This window comes from Mauremys mutica, chromosome 4 (assembly GCF_020497125.1).
Source record: "Mauremys mutica isolate MM-2020 ecotype Southern chromosome 4, ASM2049712v1, whole genome shotgun sequence".
Classification (NCBI taxonomy): domain Eukaryota; kingdom Metazoa; phylum Chordata; order Testudines; family Geoemydidae; genus Mauremys; species Mauremys mutica.
In genome coordinates this window covers 149,269,660-149,293,785 of record NC_059075.1, presented here as the reverse complement: position 1 = coordinate 149,293,785, position 24,126 = coordinate 149,269,660, and the positions used below count along the sequence as shown (strand labels likewise).

The window sequence follows — 24,126 nt, the reverse complement described above, 5'->3', positions numbered from 1 at the left end:
GGTATAGCAGAGTCTCTTTTTCCTCATGCGTAGGAGCTTCCTGACCTTCATTGAACAAAGGGTCCAGAAGCCAGGAAATTCTGAGCTCTGTTCCCCAGTCTGCCATGTTGGGTGGCTTCGTGCGTTCTTATTGTACTATTGCTCACACTTTAGGGGAATGCTTACAAATAGATTATAAAAGGTTACTAAATGATTAATAGATGTTATTAGTAGAACTGGGAAATTTTGGGGGAGGGGGATGAAGAGATTTTTCTGACCAAAATATACATTTTTTGGAACTCCAGAATTATTCACAAATTTGGGCTGAATTCAAGATTTTGACTTTTTTCAAAACATTTTTACTTTTTATTTTGAAATTTTCAGTTTCAAATTTTGCCAATTAAAAAAATATACACAAAAAAGGTGGAAGTCACCCCCAAAATAGCCAAATCAAAATGAAAACCTCAAAAACAGTGTCTGTGCAAGTTGACTAAAATGTTTCGGTTGACTTAAAACAAATCACGAACCTTAAAAATATTAATTTTTGAGCCAACCAGAAACATATTGATTCAAAATGTCATTTTTTGAGTTTTGAATTCAATGAGAAATTTAATTAATAAAAGGGTTTCAGTCCAAATTAAACTTAATTTTTAGTTTTTTCTTTTATTTTTAATTTTTAGGTCAGCCTTTAAACTGCAAAATCCATTATTCCCTCAACTCTAGTTATGACATAGTACATACATGAGTTGTAAGTTATACATAGACAGAAAAACATCAGCAGATGTGAGAGGTGGTTTTAGTGTGTGTGTGTAAAATATCTCTACCCATGTAGTAAGAAAATACTCTTTCTTACAGAAGTCAGAGTTCCAAGATATTCTTAACAAATTTTCAAAGACAAACAAGCCAATTCTTGGACAAATCCTATCTATTATCATTGAAAAGATGTGGACTGAAGAACTGAAGCAGATAGAGAATGCTAACCGGTTTGAAAGGAACACAGCCAGCGTTCTCATATGGCTGCTTGACTCCTCCATGGGCTGTGATATTGTCTCAGCTGTCCGTGAGTTTCTATATGGACATTTTGTTCTGATGACCTCAGAATGGGTTCAGCTTGTTGGGATCATAATTAGGTTAAAAGGAGTTGCCTGGGTGCCAAATCCCAGTAGTCATCTATCTCCAGCTGTAGGTGCCTTAAATGCCTTTGGAGATCTGGCCCTTAGAGACTTAAGACTAAAGCTGGGTGAAATGTTTCAGACACAACTTTCTTTCAGAGAAAAATACAGATTCAGCAACAACTAAACGTTTTGTGAATTTGTGTCAGTTTCACCAACTGTTTTGGTGGGGGAAAGAAAACAAGAAAAACCTGAAATGTTTCGTTTTGACATTTTTGAAAAAAAAGTTTCAATTTTCCAGTTTGAAACAACTGTTTATGTTGAAATTACCTTCAATCTTATGCAAATAAAATATAAAAGATCATTAAAATGCCCAAAATCAAAACAATTTTTTTCAACTTTCTGATTCACCAAAAGTTTCCAAAAAATTCAAGTTTGGATCTATTAAAAAAAATTTAGTATGCAAAGACTTATCTTAATGCAGATGAATTGTCCCAATGAAGTCAAGGAAGTGAGAAACAGTTAACATTTTCTTGGGTTTATTGTTAAAACAAAGAAGAAAACTCTAGTACGTGTTCTGAAATCATTCATAATATCTCACTATATTTTGTCCATTTTGCAGAAAAATCAAAGCAAAGGGGTCAAATTCAAATCAGCAGAGACACACAACTGCTGCTTTCAAAGGTGTCTGAGTTGTTCTCCTTTGTGGGTCACAGTGTATTTTCCGGAGACATCCCATTCAACATGCTATCCGACATTCTACAACACACAGAGGAGTTTGTCAAGTTGCTGTGCCTCATTGGTAAGTTTGCAGCTTCATACTTCTGACCCCAAGAGGCACCCAACATATTATTTTTTTATGTGACACAGTCAGAAAAGAAAAATGAATATAAAATGCAAAACAACATGTTGTTATAACTTCTGTGGAACATAAAACCAATTATTAATAGTAAATATAATATTCAAAGGCAGAGTTTTAAAATATGGTTTGTTTAATTGCAGTCAAATCTGTTAAATGTGATGGATTGAATTTTAATATTAAAACATCCTCTTCTTTATGTACATTTGGTAGCAGTTAACTATTTGAAGCACCTGTACCATTTATTTTAAAAATGACATTGAATTCTAAGCATTTGCAATATTCAGTTTTGGCTCTTTATGCTGGTTTCATCAGATTCATTGGGTTACCTAGGGAGGTGGTGGAATCTCCAACATTAAGAGGTTTTTAAGGTCCAGCTTGACAAAGCCCTGGCTGGTATGATTTAGATGGGATTGGTCCTGCTTTGAGCAGGGGATTGGACTAGATACCTCCTGAGGTCCCTTCCAATCCTAATATTCTATGATTCTATGATCAGGAGCTCCAATACCTCATGATGTTTGCAAAAATCTTTGTATGACTAATAAAAGGCTGAGGGACAAAAGTTCTCTTCCAACCTAGGCCCACAGCATAAGCTCCACCTACATCTCTCAGTGTTATTATTTGAGGTTCTCTGCAGACTCAGACAGATATTTGTTGCTGCATCACTTAAACTCAAGGCACCTTCCCCATATCACAGCAATTGTCTCTCAAAGTCTTGTGTATCTCTTTTTCAGAGCCACCGTTCTCTCAATATGTAATGGAAGTGCTGGATGTCAGGAGAAAGGAGTTAAAGCAACTGGAGAAACAGACAGAGCAAAGACGAGCATTTCTATGTCTGTGCAGCTGCATCGTGGACATCATAAAAGGTACCATCCTGTTCTGTTCTCCTACAGTACATAATAATGGAATTACTTACACACTTACTGGATGGGGAGTCTGCATCCTGGAAAGTAGTGACACTAGAAAAGGGTTGGCGGATTCTGATGGAAATTAACTGAACATGAGATCCTATTGTCATTCTGTGGCTAAGAGGGCAAATGCAGTCCTGGGTTGTATGAGAAGGGGAATATAGAGTAGGCTCAGGGAGATGACATTACCTCTGTATATAGCGCTGGTGAGGCCATTACTGGATATTCTGTGTCCAGTTCTGGTGTCACTACCTCCAAAAGGATGTTGTCAGGCTGAAAGGGTTCAGGAAAGAGCTACAAGAATGATTCAAGGTCTTGAAAACCTGCCTCCCAGTGAGAGAGTGAGGGAGCTCAACCTACTGGGCTTATCCAAAAAAGACTAAGAGGTGACATGATGCTGGTCTATAAGCACCAACACAAGGAAGGATTAGGTGGGAGCAGAGGGGTCTTTAACCTCCAGACTGCTGTGAGAAGTGTTGTCAGAGTGCTACCGGTTTGGTGGTCTGCTTTCTCCAATGTTGATATCACTCGGCTGCGTGCGTATGTTCCCTCTGTGTGCTGCCCCAGCTCTTCGAAGATAGCTGACCCAGCAGACCCGACGAGAACCCCCAATAACCACAGAGTCCAATAAGATGCAAAGTCACGTTGACTAGGTTTATTGCGACCTCGGACACAATGGCAGTTCCCTGTAGGTTTCTTAGCCTAACTAAGGGCATACCACGAGAGAGTGCCTCTTGGCAATGGACTCAGCTCAGTCAGTGGCGGGACTTTCCACTGCCCCCTCGGCTGGACAAAGGCACCTCCCCAGGAATGCATTCTTATACACAGGTACAAACAAGTTACACATCACACCTGACGTATTGAGGGGCCTCCCCTCTACGTAGCAAGTTACAACCTTTCTACGTATTAAGATACTGCCTTTTACCTTGTACATGTTGATTCAAACAAAACAACTCTATCCATCGTTTTACCCTTTTGCCCCTGTCATTGGGATGGGTCGGCCTATCCTTTTGTTATCTATGGAATGTTTCAATATAGTGTGTTCTAATACTGTGTTTATACTTCGGTATGCTAGGTGAATATGTTTATGTCAGCCTTTCTCCTGCCAGCTTCTGTGAACTGAGCCGGCCTTCAGCTCACACCCTTACTTTGCTTTTTAGCTAAGTCTTGTCCATTACTTTAGTTCAGGCCTCAGGCCTCATACTGGGCCTTTATCAGGGCCTGCACTTACTACACAGACAAAGGCAGAGCCAGACGGCTGGCTGGGAACTGAAGGAAGACAAATTCTGGCTGGGAATAAGGGGCCCATGTTTACCACAGCAGGGAATTCACCATTGGAAAAGCACTACTAAGGATGGGGTGGATTCTCGATCACTGATAGTCTGTCAGTGGAGATGGGGCATCTGTTTCTCAAAGCTCCACTCTAGCTCAGCCAGGAGTTATTGGGCTGGATGCAGGAATCACTTGGAAAGATTCTCTGGCCTGGGTTACATCAAAGGCTGGATTGGAAGGTCAGAATAATCCTTTCTGGCTTCTATGAATCTCTTTTGTGGCAAGACTGAGAATTTTCCTCTGTGGAAGGGTTACACTTGGGGCAGTTTCTCCTTTCAGAATGATTGCCACAGGCTCTCTGCAGACTCAGGCAAACGTCACTGCAGTGGTTACACACAGGTCACATTTAGAAGGTCTTTTTGCAACCCTGGGAATTTCCTAATATTTGAAGGCTTGACTTTGCAACTTTAACATTCTTTCAGTGTAGCTCTCTGTAGTTAATCATATTCTTAATATTTACTGTCCCATCCTCTATGACTCTGCTACACACACAGTTAGCTGCTATCCCAGATAACCATGTCATTATTTTATTGAAAGACAATGAGAATTATGAATGTTCATATAAAAATCTAGTTGTCATGGCCATTTAATAGGGAAACGTTTTTCTAAAAGATCTGCTCTAGTGGAAGTTCTATGGCCTGTGTTACACTGATGGTCAGACTAGACAATCATGGTTATCCCTGCTGGTCTTGAAATCTCTGAATTACATATTAATGAATCTATATCCCCACATTGTTTAGTTGATGTAGATACCATGGAGCGAAGTGTTGATGTTAAACAGAGCATTAAGGATCAGATGCTCGTGAAGAAATACTGCATAAGTGGAGAGGAGAAAAGTGAAGATCTGCAGTCACACCCGCTCGCTAAACATGATGACATGGTTAGAAAAGTTCATGCCCTACAGGAAAGCCAGTTCTTCCGGAAACTGTGGAAGCTGAAAGCAGAACTTGCCAAGAATGTTTTTCCAGACAAAGCCCTTCTTTCCCTGGATGAAGTGCAGGAAAACATTTACATGCCAGCCATGGTCGATTTTCGAGACACCTATCTGGCCCTTAAAGATTTTTCCATTAGCCACGGTAACATTGAGAGACAGTTTGGAAATCTGCTAACAGATGAAAAGGTGCTCAGAGAGGAATTTAAAATCATGGAGAAGAGCGAGGGAGGACCCAGCAGCCAGTCTGAGTGGGCTGAGGTCGCAATGGTGAAGATTAACAACTACTTGGAACTCTCCTCGGTGGTGAAGACAGCCAAAATGATAGATGAGCTACGAAGGATACTGGGACTCAATGGAGATTTCCAGATACTTGAGGACCTGACCAAATACGTATGTAGGACTCTCATAAATATCATTGGTAATTGGTTAGACAAATGCAGTCTCATTTTACACATCTATTCCTTCTAATCTCATTTACTCAGGGGAAAGCCTGGAGTGCCTCCATGGAAAATAGTGACATTCCAGTGAAGTAAAAATGGCACAGGAATTTTTTTTTAATTATTTTTTTATATTATGTTGCTACTAGAAGCCTTGTCAGGCCGGACACTACACAGATTCACAATGACAGAGATCAAGGCACCATTGTGTTAGGTGCTTCACAGACTCTCAGTCCTAGATTCACAAAGCTACTTAGCTTTTAGGTGCCTAGAACATCACAGGAACCACATCGCAATCCACATAGCCTGGGTTAGTTGCCCAAGCTCCTTATACAATGAGTGGAGAAAAATAGGGCCCTATGAATGTGATTCACAAAAGCCAGCACACAAGACTGGGAGCTACTTAAGCTAGCCAGTGGGAGATGCCTACAACAGGGGTATGGACTGGCTCTGCTCCTCTATCTGAAATAGGTGCCTAAATTGGGACTGCATAGAGGCACCTATCTCTATCAGGGATTCACAGCTGGGAACCCTCTTATGGGTTCGGTGCCTAAGGCATGTTTGCAATAATTTTGGTCACATTAATAACAAAGGGTGTAAGTTGGAACCGATTCAGTTAATTCAGTGGACAGTTCTTTTCTTGGATAAGAGGGGACCAAGTTGAAAGTGACTTTAGCTAACTCATTTTTTGCCACTTTTAATCCAAAAAAAGTGTGTCCACAAACAGGTTTCCATCAAAATAACCAAATCGGTTCTAAGACCCTGATGTAGTTAAACCAGTAAATGTTTGTGGGTAGATCAGTCCTTATTATCTCATAAAAATCCACAATAGTAAATCCAATTATGGCTGAGGAGACTTTTATAAACTACCAAGGATTATATTATTAACTGTGGCCAGCTTTAGGGAGCAGACAGGGGCGGCTCTAAGAATTTGGCCGTCCCAAGCAGGGCGGCATGCCGTAGGGGGCGCGCTGCCAGGCGCCGGTCCCGCGGCTCCGCGAGACCTCTTGCAGACATGCCTGCGGAGGGGCCGCTGGTCCCGCGGCTCCAGTGGAGCATCTGCAGGCATGCCTGCGGGAGGTCCACCCGAGCCGCGGGACCAACGGAGCCTCTGCAGGCATGACTGCGGAAGGTCTGCCGGAGCCGCCTGCTGCCCTGCTGGCAAAATGCCGCCCCACGCGCGCGCTTGGCGCGCTGGGGTCTAGAGCCGGCCCTGGGAGCAGAGCTAAGACTGTGTAGTGGGAGTGGTGTGTTCTTGCATTTGGTTTCAGAGGTTTGCGTTTCAGAAGTTTAAATTTGGCTACGGTCCACATTCTAAAAGGGTGCAAGGCAGCACTTAACTCTGAATTCACAAAGTTTTGGGGGCAAGGGCAGTTTTTTTCCTCTGTGTTTGTGCAGCTTCTAGTGCAACAAATAAATGCTTATCTCATTTCTTTGCTAAGAAACACAGTTCTTTATCCTCTATTTTAACAGGAAGACAAGGACTTCAAGGACAAGACTCTTGATTATATGACCGATGATATTGTAAAAGTTAAAGACACTCTGGCTAACATCCCTGAGGATGTGCTTGACTTCTTGAAGGAACTTCTTGAGTGTGCAAAGAAAGACTTTACCTCTTGGATCAAAACCATTATAAAAGGTGCACTTTATACCAATGTTTATAAGCTAAAAGAGAACTTAGGGCCAATTGTGTAGCCCTTAGTTACTAGAGTTTGTAAGTCATATTGTGGGTTGGAGATAACATTATTATTGTAATGTGTATGGTGAATTCATGTTTATGAATTGTAACAGTTATAAAATATTGATGAAAATGTCCCTAATTGGTCCTTCATGGTCTTTCTGAAGATCAGATTATCTTAAAGGTAGTTCTGTTTTCAGATAAGGGTTCTATTCAATGTTTCTGTGACTTTAACTAGAAAATAATCAAGATCTTTTTGCAGCAATTTCTTTCTTTATAGTAAGGAAACTAATAATGAGACTGTGGAACTCACTGCCACAGTGGTTGTTGCTGGACATTTATATGTGTAGTGAAGAACATTTGGACAGGCATTGGTTTGGGGTAGGGAATTATGAAATGAGCAAAATATTTTTCTACCACATATGTCATAAGGTAGCAGCGTGCTTTGTATGGTCAGTAGGAAAGACGTTACACGTTGCACTTGTTATGTTTCACTTTCTGAACATATTAAGAGGTGGGCTGCCAGAGAAGGTGCTTGTACTGTTGGTGGAAATGAATAGAAATGTTTGAAAAGTGTTAGATTTTCTCCTCCAGGGAAAATAAATATCAGCTTGAAAAACTGGGAAAAATCCTGACTTTTGGCAGCCAAAAACGTTTGGCTGAAAACTGCCAAAAATCTAAAAATATGAAGACAAAAATCATTTTCCCAAGTTTTGGTTTTCCAGTCAAAAATTAAAAAAAATTCAGGAAAGCAGACACTTTTCACAAACGTTTTTGTTTAGTCAAAAACACTTTTATTTCTAAAGAAAGTTTTGATGGAAAATTTCTGACCACTCTTAGATTTGACATTTTATTTATTTGATTTAATTGGCATCTCCAAATGGAGCATCATTTGGGATTTTTCAGCTTTGGAGGGCAAAGACATTGCAACTTTTAAGTAATACTCTTTGTGGACTCTTGAGATTGCTTGTTTCACACTCATTGGATTTTTCTTCTTGCAGAAAAAACAGAACTACCTACATTTGTGGAGCTGGCATCCATTTCTGCAGGAGAAAATGATATGGACATAGACAAAGTGAAGTTCTTCCGAGACGCTGTCTCTGCCTCTGTTCCCATCTTATTCGACTTGACTCCCGAATCAGGGTTTGAAGCTTTTTCCTCAGCTCTAAGTCCCATCAGAGACGCTGTAGAAAATGACAATAAACTTCTAAAGAAGCTAGTAAGTTTTGCTGTTTTGTACTCAAAATAAATATGTTAAAAACACATTGTGACTTGACATTTGATGGAATTTTAAAATGAGAAATTTTAGATGAAGTCTAGATGAAATTTCTACAGGGTGGGTGCACAATTGGTTGAAAGACCATACTCAAAAAGAAGTTATCAATGGTTCACTGTCACCCTGGGAGGATGTATCTAGTGGGGTTCTGCAGGTCCAGTGCTTCGATAATAGAGTGGAGAGTGTGTTTATAAAATTTACAGATGATACCAAGCTGGGAGGGGTTCCAAGCACTTTGGAGGACAAGATTAGAAACCAAAATAACCTTGACAAATTGGAGAATTGGTCTGAAATCAACAAGATGGATTTCAGTCAATGCAAGTGTAAAGTACAACACTTAGGAAGGAAAAATCAAATGTGCAACTACAAAATGGGGAATAATTAGCAACGTGGTAGTACTGCTGAAAAGGATGTGCGGGTTATAGTGAATCACACACTGAATGTGAGTCAACAATGTGATGCAGTTGCAAAAAAGGCTAATATCATTCTGGAGTGTTGTATGTAAGATATGGTGGGTAATTATTTGGTTCTACTTGGCTCTGGTGAGGCCTCAGCTGGAGTACTGTCTCCAGTTCTGGGCGCCACACTTTAGGAGAGATGTGGACAAATTGGAGAGAGTCCAGAGGACAGCAACAAAAATGACAAAAGCATTAGAAAACCTGACCTGTGAGGAAAGGTTTAAAAAAATGAGCATGTTTAGTCTTGAGAAAATAAGACTTGGGAGGGTGGGACACCAGATAAATCTTCAAATATGTTATAAAGAAGACTCTAATCAACTCTCCTCCGTGTCTGCTGGAGGTAGGAGAAGAAATAATGGGCTTAATCTGCAGCAAGGGAGATTTAAGTTAGACGTTAGGAAAAACTTTCTATTTATAAGGATATTTAAGCTCTGGAATAGCTTCCCCAAGAGCCCAATCTTGGAGGATGGAGCAGGTTGAGTAAACATTTCTCAGGGATGATCCTGACTCAGCACAGGAGGCTGGACATGATGAAACCTTGAGGTCCCTTCCAGCCCTACATTTCTCTGATTCTATTAAGTCCTGGGGTAAAATTTCCAGAAATGTCTAACAGACTTAGGAGCCTGTTACATTTTTAGAAGTGATTTAGGCACTTAGGAGCTTAATGCCTCATTGAAATTCATTGGGATGTAGGTTCCTAAATAGAGCATGGGAAAATATCGTGAATAGTAAAATGACTGAAAAATGCATTTTTGAGGGCACCAAAATGGTGAATTTAGCTGAATTTGGTGAATAGGTTTGGCCAAAAAAAAGGAAAAAATTTTTTTCAAATTGAACTGGTCTGAGAACATTTCTATGTTCTGTTTCAGCCATTCTGAAACATTTTGTTTTGACTTTTCATTTTGAAATGACATTTCATTTTAAAATATAGCTAATTTAAAAAACAAAAATGTAGAAAACACCCCAAAATAATCCTAAACTAAGCAAAATAAACACAATTTGTTTTAGATCAAGTGAAAAAATTTGTTCAATCCAAAACTTATTTATTTATTTTTTTAGTTTTTTTGTTTTGGTGACAGTGACGTACCTGGGTACAATCCAGACTAATGAGTAGCTGTGTCACCCCAGCCATCCAACCTGGGATGCCTTTTACAATGCTTTGCTGCTGTAGGTTTAATGTGGTGTGATCCTTTTTTAAAGTGATAAATGCTGAAGAGAGAGAACTCAGGCAAGAGTTAAGCTGAGGTGAAGGAAAAGAGGAGTGTAATAGTTATATATAATGTTACCTCAGTATTCCTCTAACCCCTTACCCCAAATGTGTGCCTGCCTATCATTTGTGCCCTTCAGACCCCCTGTGCGCCGCCTCCTCCTTTTCCAATTAAAATTATCCTAGTTTTTTCTCTCAGGGAGGTTCTGAGGGGAGCGAACACTACAGTCATTGGGTACTATAGGTATTTCCACAAGTGATGCTGTAGCGTTCTGGTGTGTAACTTTATTCCTAACATATTAATTTTTTTAATAGAAAGATTCCTGTCACAACAGAGAATGGCTGCAAATGATCCATGATTGTCATGGGTCTGTGGAGCGCTCCTCGATGTCTCAGGCCAGGGCCATTAATGGCAATGGGACTTTTATCATCTCCACACCTCAGAAATTCAAGGTAAAAGTTCAGCAGCATTTAATACAAGGGCCCACATTTTCAGAGTGATCCTGGCTGCCCAACTTGAGCTGCCTGAAAGAGGCCTAGTTTTCGAGGGTGGGGGCTGTGCTGTACTGAAAGCTCTGTTAAAATGGGAGGCTGTCACTTTAAATTTCAGAAGTTTTTCCTGATCCTGCTTGCAGGCTCTAGGTACTCATGTAATCAGAGTCTGTCTGGAAAGAGTCAGCCTGGAGCAAGGTGAAGTGAGTTGTGCCTCTTTGCCTTAGGGAGTAGCCTGTTCTCTCTCTCTCTCTCTCTCTCTCTCTCTCTCTGTTGGGATCCTTGCATGTTATTGTTATGAAGTATAAGAAATATAAGTAGTGTCATGATGCAAACTTCCAGCAAGAGTATTTTATATTTTTATTTAATTTCTCTGTGTGTGCCATGAACATAACAGGAGCTCGGCAATGTTTGAAGATCAGCCTCTTTTTAAAAAGGCCAGATTGAGCCCCCAAAATCACTAGTCACTGAATCTACAGATTTAGGATCATCCCTTTTCTCCATTTCGGCCTGAATTGGAATGTGGCCCTCATGTTCAGAAGTGACTAATGATGTTGAATATCCAGTTTGAAACAATCTTAGCTGTGGGTGCTCAGATGTGTCTGAAAATCAGGCTCCTTTAAGATTTTTCAGGTTGGTACCAAAAAAATCATAGCACCTCAAATAATCCATTTTTTCTGCATGTCTTTGGTCCGTGTTGTGTATTTGGTTGTCATGGTTTTTGTTGCTATGGCAACTGAGTTAGAGTATTATGGGATATAGCTTAACTTAGCTCTACCTGTCTGGTAAGCTCTCTGTCTATAAATAAAATGGTGGTTTTGTAGCTGTATGCTCTCTGGCCTCAAGTGATTATTTCCTAAACCGGCTGCCCCCAAGGATATAACAAGTGGCGACGATGGATGGGATTCTTTTGCTGCTCCAGTAACAGAAGGAAGAGAAGTCAAGGTAAAGAAAAACAAACAAAAAACCTGCTTCTTTGCACTGACTGTGAAAGTGAAACTAAAAATCATGGCTACTCTGACCAGACCACTGGAACCTTTTGATGAGAATATAGAGCAGTGGCATGTGTATACTGAGCGTTTTGAGCTTTTTGGTATTGCCAATGACATTACAGAAGCGAAGAAGGTGCCAATATTCTTAAGTGTTGTAGGGGCTAAAACCTACTCACTGCTACGCAGCTTACTACACCCTGTTAAGCCTGAGACTAAATCTTACAGTGACATTGTGGAAATCCTGGGGTCCCATTTCTCCCCAAAACCACTGGTAATTGCTGAAAGATATAGGTTCCACAAAAGAGACCAAAAGGAAGATGAAACAGTTGTACAATTTGTAGCCATTTTAAAAAAGCTAGCAGAAAACTGTGAATTTAAAGAGATGTTAAATGATGCCCTGCGTGACAGGTTAGTGTGTGGCCTCTACAGTGAAGCTATACAGAAGCGCCTACTGACAGAGGCTCAGCTTACATTACAGAAGGCTGTTGATATTGCTGTCTCCATGGAACTGGCTATAAGGGAGGCGCAATCCATTGGTGCATTCCCTAGGGTGCAAAAAGTGTCACAAGAACCGACCCACAAAACTGTGCAGAGTCAAGAATGTTACCGCTGTGGTAAGCCGGGTCACCAGGCATCAGAATGCTGGTGTAAGGACCTGGTGTGTCGACACTGTGGCAAAAAGGGACACATTGAGTGTGCTTGTAAACAAAAGAAAAAGAGGCCTGTGGTCTGGCCGACAAAAAGAGGAACCCTGCATACCCTAGAGCAGACCCAGGATGATCAAGGTGACACCTCATCGCAAGAGGAAGTGCCACTGCATGTTTTGTCTTTGGCAATGGGCTCACATGAATACTGGGTAACCCTGTTGTTGGATGGCAAACCTAGACGCATGGAACTGGACACCGGTGCAGCTGTCTCGCTGGTCTTTGAGACTATGTATAAAGAAAAGCTACAGCATCTTCCGCTTAAGGCAACAAAAACTGTTCTGAAGACGTATACGGGAGAAGCTGTGCCCATGTTGGGCACTATTGATGTTAAGGTGGAGCTCAATGGACAGGCTGCTAAATTGCCTCTGTTTGTGGTGAGAGGTAACTACCCAGCCTTAATGGGTAGGTCTTGGCTTGGGAAGATGCAACTGAACTGGGCAGAAGTGCACCGGATGACTAAAGAAGAAACCAGTCTAACCCCTATTCTAAGGAAACATGCTGCTGTTTTTGGAGATGATTTGGGAAGTATGAAGGGAATCACTGTGACATTGAACATTAAACCTGACAGTCCACCAAAATATCTGAAAGCCCGAATTGTGCCATATGCCATTAGGCCAAAAGTTGAAGCAGACCTGGAGCGCCTGGTCACCAATGGAGTCCTAATACCAGTTACCCATAGCTCATGGGCCACTCCTATTGTTCCAATAGTGAAGAAAGATGTCTCTCTCCGGATTTGCAGTGATTTTAAAGTCACTGTCAACCCAGTGTTGTGTGCAGAGCAATATCCGCTTCCCCGCATCGATGACCTCTTCGCAGGCCTGCCTGGGGGACAAAAATTCAGTAAGATTGATCTGAGTCAAGCATTTTTACAGATGCACATCGATGAAAAGTCCCAAGAGCTGTTGACTATTGTGACTCATAAGGGGCTTTATCGATACTGTCGCCTACCCTTCAGAATAACGTCTGCTCCTGCCCTGTTCCAGAGGGCTGTGGACCAGATCTTGTGTGGCTTGTCAGGAGTTCAGTGCTATCTGGATGATATCCTGGACACTGGAAGAAATGAAGAGGATCACTTAAAGAATTTAGAGGCTACCCTACAAAGACTGGAAGAGTATGGCCTACGAGTTCGCAAAGACAAGTGTGAATTCTTCAAGCCCTCTGTTGAATATTTGGGACACATCATTGATGCTGCAGGTCTTCATAAGGCCCCTGCAAAAGTTAAAGCTATTGTGGAGGCTGCCCCACCTCGAAATGTAAGCCAGCTGTGCTCGTTTCTAGGACTACTGAACTATTATAGAAAGTTCATCTCACAGTTAGCCACACTGCTAAAACCCCTTCATGAGCTCCTTGGGCAGAACAAGGCTTGGAAGTGGACTGAAGCCTGTGATGTTGCATTTAACAAAGCTAAGGATGCATTGCTAAACTCTGAAGTTCTAACGCACTTTGATCCATCTTTACCCCTACAGTTGGCCTGCGATGCCTCCCGTTATGGGGTGGGAGCAGTCGTGTCACATATTATGCCTTCAGGAGAAGAGAGACCTATTGCTTTTGCTTCACGCACTCTAAGCAAAGCAGAAACTAACTACGCCCAAATCGAACGTGAGGCATTAGGAATTGTTTTTGGAATTCGGAAGTTTCATCAGTACCTGTTTGGGCGAAAGTTTACTCTTCTCACAGACCATCGACCTCTGACGTCAATTTTTGGACCCTACACAGGCATTCCCCCATTAGCTGCTAGTCGTATGCAACGTTGGGCATTGTTACTTTCAGCACACACATATGAAATCAAATATCGGAAATCCACTCTGCACGGCAATGCAGATGGCCTCTCAAGGTTGCCCTTGCCAGTCAACCATCAAGATAGTGCCCAAAAGGAAATCTTTTACTTTGAACAGGTAGAGAATACACCCATCACTGCTACTCAGATAAAGAAGGCAACTCGAGTTGACCCAGTATTGTCCCAAGTTATGGACCTGGTGATGCATGGAAAATCTCGACAAACCTCTCCGGTCTCACCCGACCTTGTTCCCTACATGTCCAGGAGGACGGAGTTATCGGTCCAATCTGGTTGTTTGTTGTGGGGGAGACGTGTCATTATTCCACCACCATTGAGAGCACAGCTGTTAGAACAGTTACATTCTGGTCACTGTGGAATGGTGCGCATGAAGGAAATTGCACGAAGCTATTTTTGGTGGCCTGGATTGGACACTGCTATTGAAGAGAAGGCAAAAGCTTGTATGTCATGTCAGGGTGTGAGGAATGCACCCCAGTGGGCACCCCTACACCCATGGGACTGGCCTGAAAACCCGTGGCAACGTATTCACGTTGACTTCGCTGGACCCCTTGAAGGAAGCATGTTCTTGGTGGCAGTAGATGCCCATTCTAAATGGCCAGAAGTCTCTATAATGCAGTCCACTACTGCAGAGAGTACTATCCAAAAACTACAAGGACTCTTTAGTCGTTTTGGTCTGCCAGAACATCTTGTGAGCGACAACGGACCGCAGTTCGTCTCTCAGGAGTTTCAAAATTTTATGAAGGCAAACGGGATACACCACATCACGTCAGCACCATATCATCCATCCACCAACGGATTAGCTGAAAGATTTGTGCAGACAATGAAACACGCTTTGACATCAGCAAGGGGACAACACTCCATTCAAAAGTGTCTGGATACCTTCTTACTTTCCTACAGAAACACACCTCATGCTACGACCCAGGCATCCCCGGCCTTTGTAATGATGGGACGACAGCTGCGCACTTGTTTTGATCTGCTGAAAGCTTCTGAACCCCGACAAATTGTGCAACATCAGCAGCAACATCAAGTCATCAGACGGGCACCCAGAGCAAAAGACCGAACTTTTAGCCCGGGACAGCCAGTTATGGCTCGGAATTATACTTCCAGAGCTAAATGGGTCCCTGCCACAATCATCACTAAAACAGGACCTGTTTCCTACACAGTCTGGACTGCAGAGAATCTTACCTGGCGGCGACATGTAGATCAGCTGTTGCCAGGTCATGCCAGTCCTCAGGACACATCTGCAGTTGAGGGGTCTGACTTCACCTCTTCTGGTAAGACACCGAATCACGAATCACCTGTTCCTGACTGTTCTCCTCCATTACTGCCGGCGGCTGAGACACCCCTTTGCCCAGCACGAGCTGATACCACCTCCTCACCTGTTCGTGGTGTGGACCCTGAGCCCATGGTACTTTTGGGTGCAACAACACCAGAAGTTCGCCGTAATCCACCTAGAGACAGAAGGCCTCCTCATCGGCTGGATCTTTAGCTAGGGCGAACCCACAGTTATGGTTTTTGTTGTTATGGCAACTGAGTTAGAGTATTATGGGATATAGCTTAACCTAGCTCTACCTGTCTGGTAAGCTCTCTGTCTATAAATAAAATGGTGGTTTTGTAGCTGTATGCTCTCTGGCCTCAAGTCATTATTTCCTAAACCGGCTGCCCCCAAGGATATAACAGTCCGCTGTGCGTAATACCTTCAAAGATCTAGAATGAATCTTCCCCCTTTACTGTCTTGCACTGGTAAGATTAAATGAGTACATTTCTAAGTTTAAAACTCTTGCAGAATAACAGATAATGGAATGCTTTATATTGGCCTTGATGGGTGCACATGTTGGTTCCACAGAATAAAGACACAGCAGCATTTGTTTTTTTAAACTCTGTTTTCCCTCCAGCCTTCTCTCGATAACTGCATTTCACTGCAACTGCCAGGGGATGTCGCGGAAAAGGCTGCTCAAGGAGATCAGACAGACAAGATGGACTCTAGAGCGTACAGCCTGGCTCAGCTCACTGAGCTGCAGAACAAGCTCATGCTGATAGCCACAAAGGCTGAGCAGGGTAGAGAAGAGGTGAACAGATTCCTGGAGGTAAATTCCAATTGCTGCATTACCCAGGAAATGTGACTTATTATACTCCTTTATATTTGTGCTTCCCTGTGATGGGAAACTCCATTTCTACAGCAACATGCCTACCTGATGCAGAATTGTTTTGGAGGAGACTGTCTCATGCCTTTAGTTCGATGTTAGGAGGCCAAGGTAGGAACTAAAGCTGGTCAAAACTCTGAATTTCCATTCCATGGAAGATTCCAGATTTGACATTTGTTTTCATTCCAAATAGGAACAAAAACAACAACAAAAAAGGAAAGGTCAGATGAAATTAAATTTTTGAAACACAAACTCAAAGTAGCAATAGACTAGGTGCAGCTATGAGATTGGAAGCAGGAAGCTGGGGGAACTTGGGAGGAGGGCTGGGTGGGAAGTGATTTTCCCATCCTGTGAGAATTTATAACATTTTGAAAATTTTTCCCTACCGGAAAGTTCAGGCCAATTAAAATGTATTCTTGCAATAGTGTTGAAACAATTTGATCTTTTTTCATTATAATATTTTTAGTGTAAATTAAGTTACATTTCAAAACAAAAAGTCTTTAAAATAAAAACTTGTAACTTTTTGTTTCAAAAATATAAAAATAGGGTGTTTCTATAATTTTAATGTTTTTTATCTACTTTTTTTGAGTTGGGAAATTTGTCAAAACCGACTGTTTTGTGAACAGTTTCAATTTTGACAAATTGGCATTTTTTGGTGAAAAAGCATTCTTTCAAAAAAAAAAAATTTCTGACCCGCTGACTTGAGACGTCTCAGCACTTGTTTCCAGGTCCAGGGCAGCTGAATTGTGGAGCCCAACATCCCAAGGAAGGGCATCAGGCACAAGTCTGGCCCTAGAATTGAGGCTTAGACCATCAGAATTGGAGACAATGGCTAGGCTTGTCCCAGACCTATTTGGTTTGGAAACATGTGAGGCTCAGCATGTGGGTCCTTTCACAGTAGATTGGGGCCTGTCCAGTGGGGACTGGACCAGGTTGTAACATACTGATGACATATGGGGACACTCTGTATTTGTGTTTTACCTGCTTTGGGGCTGCATGGCAGGAAGGCAATGAACACAGGTATAGACGAAACCACATAATCAGCTAAACAATTGCAAACAAAGAGTAACTATTAATGGAATGATGTCAGATTGGAGCGAGGTCTCAAGTGGAGTTCCACTGAGATCTATTCTGGGTCTGGTGTTGCTTAACATTGTTATTAATGGTCTGGAAGTAGAACAGAGAGCATACTGATCAAATTTGCAGGTGCCACAAAGCTGAAGGGGTTGTCAACACTTTGAAGTATAGCGATTCAGACTGGGATCTTGATAATTTGGAGAACTGGGCTATAGACAACCAATGAAATTCAACAAAGACAAATGTAAAGTGCTACACTTAGGGAAGAAAAACCAAATGCACAAATACAAAATGAGGGAAAACTGGCATGGCAGCAGCACTGCTGAGAAGGTCTGGGAGTTGTGGTGGATCACAACCAAAACATGAGTCAGTAACATGATATTTTTGCAAAAAAAGCAAATGCAATTTTAAGTTGCATTAACAAAGGCGTAGTGTGCAAGTAGGCCTCAGCTGCAGTACTGTGTCCAATTTTGGTCACCAACATATAGAAAGGATGTAGAGAAACTGGAAAGGAACTGGAGGTGAGCAACAAAGATGATCAAAGGGATAGAATGTCAGCCATATGAGCAAAGGCTGAAGGAACTGGGTATGTTTAGAAAAGAGAAGATTAAGGGAGGTTATGATAGTGGTCTTCAAATACGTGAAAGATTGAAATAAAAAAATGGAGAAAAGTTTTTCTCTCTTAGCATAGAGGGCAGGACAAGAGGCAAAGGGTTCAAGCTACATCAGTGCAGATTTAGATTAAATATGAGGAAAAACTTCCCAATTGTAAGAACAGAAGAACAATGGAATAGACTGTTTAGGGAGGTCGTGGAAGTGTCTTTACTGGAGATTTTCAAAAGGAGGTGGGATAGCCATCTGTCTTGGGAGGTTTAGATACAACAAATCCTGCATCTTGACAAGGGATTAGGCTAGATGACCCCTGTGATCCCATCTAGCCCTATGGTTCTATGATTCTAGGCAAAGGAAATTCTTAACAACAGATCCTTTTGCTTTAAAGAGCAATGTGAAAATTACAGATCTGTGGAAACAACTAAAGTTTGGAAATGCCCCCACCATCTTGTAGTCTAATCTCACCCTTCCTGCGAGCCAGAGGCATGACAGACTAGCTGGTTCCCTTCTGTCTTCTCCCCTTTGCAGTTTATGCTGCTTACCCTTGGCGATGCTCAGCCTTTTGCCCAGAGAATCTCTGTTACTACTGCCTTGCTGTAAAGACCATGGAGGTCCATGGCTCCTCTCACAATTTGCCCCACCTATTTCTGTCAGGGGCATGTTTTTCCCATTCTCTTAATGGTGATTCTCATTAAGAGTTCTTAGGTCTAGTTCAGTATTATTCCTCCATTTTCTCCTTGGTCAGACACCATACAACGTCCTTCCAAGAGATATTTAGCCGGTCTGTTTCCTGTCATCCTAACTATGTGACTAGTCCGCTGATCTATTTCCCAGCCATCTGATTTCTTACAAGGCTGTCATGTGCATTTGCCATATTTTGGAGCGCTTCTGGCCTATATAAGCTCAAAACATTCCATGATCCTAGCATCCAATCCTCCTTCCATCACTGAGGCCATTTATCCATATCATCATCAGTTGTGTTTTTCCCAGATTTATTTGAGAAATCCTTAACAGATGTATTTTTTGTGGAATAAGGTTGTTAGCCTTATTCAAAAACCCCAAGCTGGAGAACCAATGGATTGCTCCTTGGTCTGGCACCTATCCTATCTGGCTTGGGAGACCCTGTTGGTAGCAAAGCTACCCCTGGCTTAGCTCTCAGAGTCATGAGCACGCAAGACCCTCCACCACATCAATCCATAGTAAAGGACAGAGAAGCCCCCTGTTTTTAAATACAGTCCCAGCCTGAGAAATTCTTCCCTCAGCCATATATTCATATTGCTAAGCTCCATCCTTCAGCCATGCAGGGCTCACCTGTTCACTGGAGGTGGGCCAAGATGGCACTCTCTTTGATAGTTCCTCAACACCCCCTGCTAGGCAAGGCATATTGCATATTGGCATTGCCCCATCTGCCAGTTATACATGTACAAGATTAAACTGATTTTCAACATAGGGCACAAAATGGCTTAGTTTGTTATAGGCAAGCAAAAGGCATGGCATAACTTGGTACGGGCCTGCCTCCTTCTGTCACACCAGCCATCCCAACTTTTCTTCTTTTAATCTTGTGCACTCTTGTTCTCAGTTATACATCATGGCAATGAATGAAAAATGGCAGCATTTAAGCACCTTAAGAAAGGGAGAAAAGTTCTGATTCAGTTCCATTGATGTCAATGGGAGATACGTTGGGTTTGATCAACAAAGCACTAAGGCTCTGCTTGTCAGAAGGGCTCACAAGAGCTATGTGAATGACTGATTTTGTTGTCCACTGGCTGTTCTGAAAAATAAAATTAAAAAGAAAACTCTTGCAAGTCAACCCAAAAATTTTTTTTTTAAAATTTACCCAACCAAAAAGTTGAAGAAAACGTCATTTTGAGTCAAACAAAACATTTTGATCAACCCAAAATAAAATATTTCATTTTATTTTTGAGTTTTAAAAATGTTTACTACGTTTTTAAAATAAAATTGAAGTAAATTTCAAAACAAAAAATTGTTTTGAATTGAAAAATAGAAAAGTTTCATTTAGAAAATATCTAAACAATATGTTGCAATTTTTTTCAGAATTTGGTTTTAGGGTGTGAGGTGGGTGGGATTGACAAAAACAGTGTGATGAATTAGACACAAATTCATGAAAGGTTTTAATTGACTCAAAACTTCTTTTTCTTGGTGAAAAAAATCTTCAATCAAAATTTTCCTTCTCCCAGCTCTAGTTGTCACTAACCCGGATGTGTAGTCCATTCTCAGCATCTACCAAAATTAGACCCTATAAGTTCAGTCTTCCATTTTGGCTATCTTAGAAGCATAGTAGTGTTGTGTTGAGATCAGCAGAGATTCTTGAGTGGAGCTGTTGGGAAAACAATTCCCCCCCCCCATGGGAAGTGTCAACAAAAATGGGAGGTGAAATTGTTTTCATTGACAATTTCCAAGGGAAAGTTTGACTTTTTGGTGAAAAATCAAAAAATGTCAATTGAAAACACAAATATTTTGATTCTGAAATAATAGATAGCACTTTTTATCTGTAGATCTTAAGAATTTACAGTCTTTAATGTATTTATCCTCACAACTCTCCTGTGAGGCAGTGCAGTTATCCCACTGAACAGAGGGAGAACTGAGAGGCTGAATGACTTGCCCAAGCTTGCACAGGAAGTCTGAGGTACACGACAGAATTGAACATGGGTTTTCTAAGTCCTAGACTAATATCAAAAACAATGAAACAATCCTCCCTCTCAAAATGCCACTGTACTGTCTCATGGGAGTTGTAGTTTGAGTACCTCATGTTCCCATTCTCCTCTATAGACTGGACTCCCTCATTGGACTATATCTCCCATGATGCACCTTAGCAAGGGGAAATGGTTGCATCCTGGAATGGAGACCCATTGAGGATCCCAAAGCCCATAAAGAATGGGGACATGAGACAACAACTGAACTACGACTCCCATGAGGCACTATAACAGGATATCCAAATAGAAATATTGTGATTTCCAGATGTTTATGTTTTTGTATGAAAAATCAAAATATTCCACAGAAAGTGGATCCTTTTCATATCAGAGTTCTGGTTACCTGATGTAAAAAGAGAGAGACTGGGTGTCCCAAGATGAATCCTCACTTAATCAAATTATTCAAATTGCGCAGGTTAAATAGTAAAGATCCTTAGAAGAAAGTATAACATTCATAGGTCTCTGATAATCTTGAAAACACGCTGTATTCTATAAATTCTACTTTCCCATTGTGTATATAACACATTACAGATCTTGGAAAAAATTGAAATGGTTGGGAAGCTCTACTTGCAACTTCTCAGCGTTGGCAACATACTTTTCATAGACTGGAAAGCTGAAGTTTTCTGCAATGCCGAACGCAAAGTAACAATTGAGGCAGAGTTTGGAATAGCCGGAATCCTTGTTCAGAGCAACAAACCCGTCCTGGAAGAATTAGACGGCATTTGCCAAGTCATGGAGCATTGTCTTGTAGAATGGAAGAAATATCTGGCAACTCAAAGGAACAATTATTGCCATCTAAACATTTTCACTGCACGCCAACTCTTCTACTTGTGTAGCAAGTTAGCCCAACTGCATGAAGGACAAACAGACCCACAGGTTCTCAATATGCTTTCTGTTTTCAAGCATGATGTTAAAGCAGCGGATATCAGAGAAGCGTTAAAGAGAGCACTTGAAACTCCCAAAGAATGTGTTGATATATCAGAGAAAGATGATCAGTCCGTGTCCTGGAGTGACTACATCGTTAAATTTCCTCAGCTCATCCAAGGTCTGGTTGAGTCTGGATATGAGGAATCAGTGGGTAAGGCAGCTCTGCAGAATTATCTGCCAAACTCAGCCATCACAGAGCAAATGCTCATGAAATTTGCCTTCGACTACGCTGATGATGAGGAAAAAATTGAAGAGCAGAGCAAATTATACGATGAGCAGAGGGAAGCCTTTCTGCAGAAGTCTATGAAGTTTAAAAACAAGATCAGAGATGTGGATTCATCCACCTTCCAAAGCCTTGCAAAAGATGAAGTGGCCACTTCCTTTGAGAGTTTGCCATCTATCCAAGACAAGGTGAATTTGCTCTGGAACGCTTACTGCAGCAAGCTCACTGGCCTGGTGTCAGACAAGTACATCAGCCTGGATGTTTTTGGTGAAATGCTGAAATACCTGACGTCTCCTGAAACCGCTGTCATTGAGAGGAATTTACCAGTGGGTTTGGAAGCAGGAAAGCCTTGCCTTGTCACATGTAAAGAAGAGCAGATGTTACCCTCCATGCTGTCAGTCTATACGCACTCCGAGGGGGCACCTCTTCCAACGTATGATGAGGTGTTGGTCTGTACCCCTGAGACAGAGGAAGAAGACATTGAGCTGATTGTGAGGAGAGCTCTTTCTCCAGACCCCAGACACAAAAAGATCTATTGCTTGCTTGGTGCAGAAAAATTAGTTTACAAAGTCTCCAAGAACCTGGAGTCCCTCTTCTTCCACTTCGCACAATCTTGCAGCAATGCCGATTACAGGTTTCTTATCTTTGGTGATGCCAAGGCTCACAACTCTTATGTTATGACAGCCTTCGACACATACAAAGTCTCCTTTTCCTGTGATATGGGAGTAGACATTCAGAAATACCTGAAGACACACCTGAGAGTGCCCAGTGGGGTGGCACCTGTTGCTCAAATCTTTGAAGAGCCCTTTCAACAGAACGTGAAGTTTGTATTTTCAGAGCGAGCTGGCATGGGTAGGTTTTAGTAGAGATTTAATCTGGATTAAACTTTTCCTGATGAGTATGAATTGAATACAAATTAAGGGCTAGGTTCTGCTTAGCCCTTATGCGCTGGGAGATGGAGCAGAATCAGTCTTCTCTGTCCCAGCTCCTCTGGCGGTGCCCCAGAGAACATAGGGAACAGGTAGACCCATGGCCTACACATAGGGGTCAAGGTCTAGCTAGATATGTAGCTGTGGGCACACTTTTCCTGTGAGGCTCCTGAGTATCTTCAGACACTGTTAATCAAATAGACTGTTGGTTCAGACTTGGCTCTGGGGCAGCAGGGGGTGGCATAGCAGCCGGCTGAAGAGAATCTACATCAGAATGGGGCAGAAAATCTAGTACTACTGTTACCACTGTAACTGGAACTTTACCATTAAGAAAGCTCATTTTACAGCAAGTAAAGGGTTCAAAAAAGGGTTCAAAAAAGAACTAGATAAATTCATGGAGGACAGGTCCATCAATGGCTATTAGTCAGGATCAGCAGGGATGGTGTCCCTAGTCTCTGTTTGCCAGAAGCTGGGAATGGGGGACAGGATGGATCACTTGATGATTGCCTGTTCTGTTCACTACCTCTGGGGCACCTGGCACTGGCCTCTGTCAGAAGACAGGATACTGGGCTAGATGGACTTTTGGTCTAACCCAGTATGACTGTTCTTATGGTCTAAGTTGTGCCATGCCTAACCTGTAGAGCGAAGGTGAGATTTCTCCAGTATAGAAACTTCTTTTAGCTCCCCAGAAGAAAAAGTATATAAAAAGGCCAGATCTTCAGCCTGTGTACATGAGCGTAGCGCCACTCACTCCAATGGCGCTACACTCATTCACACCAGCTGGGGGTCTAGTCCATTGACGCCAATGGAGCTATGGCTGATTTACACCAGCTGGGGATCTCGCCTCCTCTGCTTCAGGTGAAGCAATGGAAACATAAAGGCAGAATATGAGGAGGCAGAGCACTGTAGAAATTGAATCTCAACCTTCTCTCTCATTTTAGGGAAGTCTTTGTTTGTAGCAAATACCATCAGAAAAGCCAAAACCCAACCAGAGAATGCCGGGCTGAGCCACAAAACCATTAGGCTGATGGAGTCGGAAATAGATTTTGGATTTCTCCTGGAGGAGCTTCGCTCACTGGAACAGAAACCAACTGAGGCTGGGCCCCGGATCTTCCATATTGACATATCCCCTGTGGTAAGTGTCTTTTCCGAGCGCAGTCTCCATGCCCTGCTATACAGTGAAGATGGATTCTCCATAGTCTCATTCAAAATGTGATTGTGCCTTTCAGTGTTGGATAAATAAATTCCTTCGGCCTGTAGCTTTGCAATGCAGTTAATATTCTTCAGTTTCTGTAACAAAGGGTTAAACTGTGAACAATTGTCATACCCAAAATTTA

At 41.9% G+C, this 24,126-nt stretch overlaps 1 protein-coding gene across 1 annotated transcript in view; it reads left to right on the top strand.

Annotated features, from left to right (window-relative positions):
- Window positions 1-4,944: 4,944 nt before the first annotated feature.
- LOC123369106 (E3 ubiquitin-protein ligase rnf213-alpha-like) overlaps window positions 4,945-24,126 on the top strand; it is a 44,544-nt gene continuing 25,362 nt past the window's right edge. The window contains exons 1-6 of the mRNA XM_045014467.1: window positions 4,945-5,514; window positions 7,035-7,200; window positions 8,241-8,458; window positions 16,062-16,253; window positions 21,614-22,712; window positions 23,731-23,924. Of these exons, the coding sequence (XP_044870402.1) occupies window positions 4,945-5,514; window positions 7,035-7,200; window positions 8,241-8,458; window positions 16,062-16,253; window positions 21,614-22,712; window positions 23,731-23,924 (2,439 nt within the window). The remainder of the gene's footprint in view (window positions 5,515-7,034; window positions 7,201-8,240; window positions 8,459-16,061; window positions 16,254-21,613; window positions 22,713-23,730; window positions 23,925-24,126) is intronic.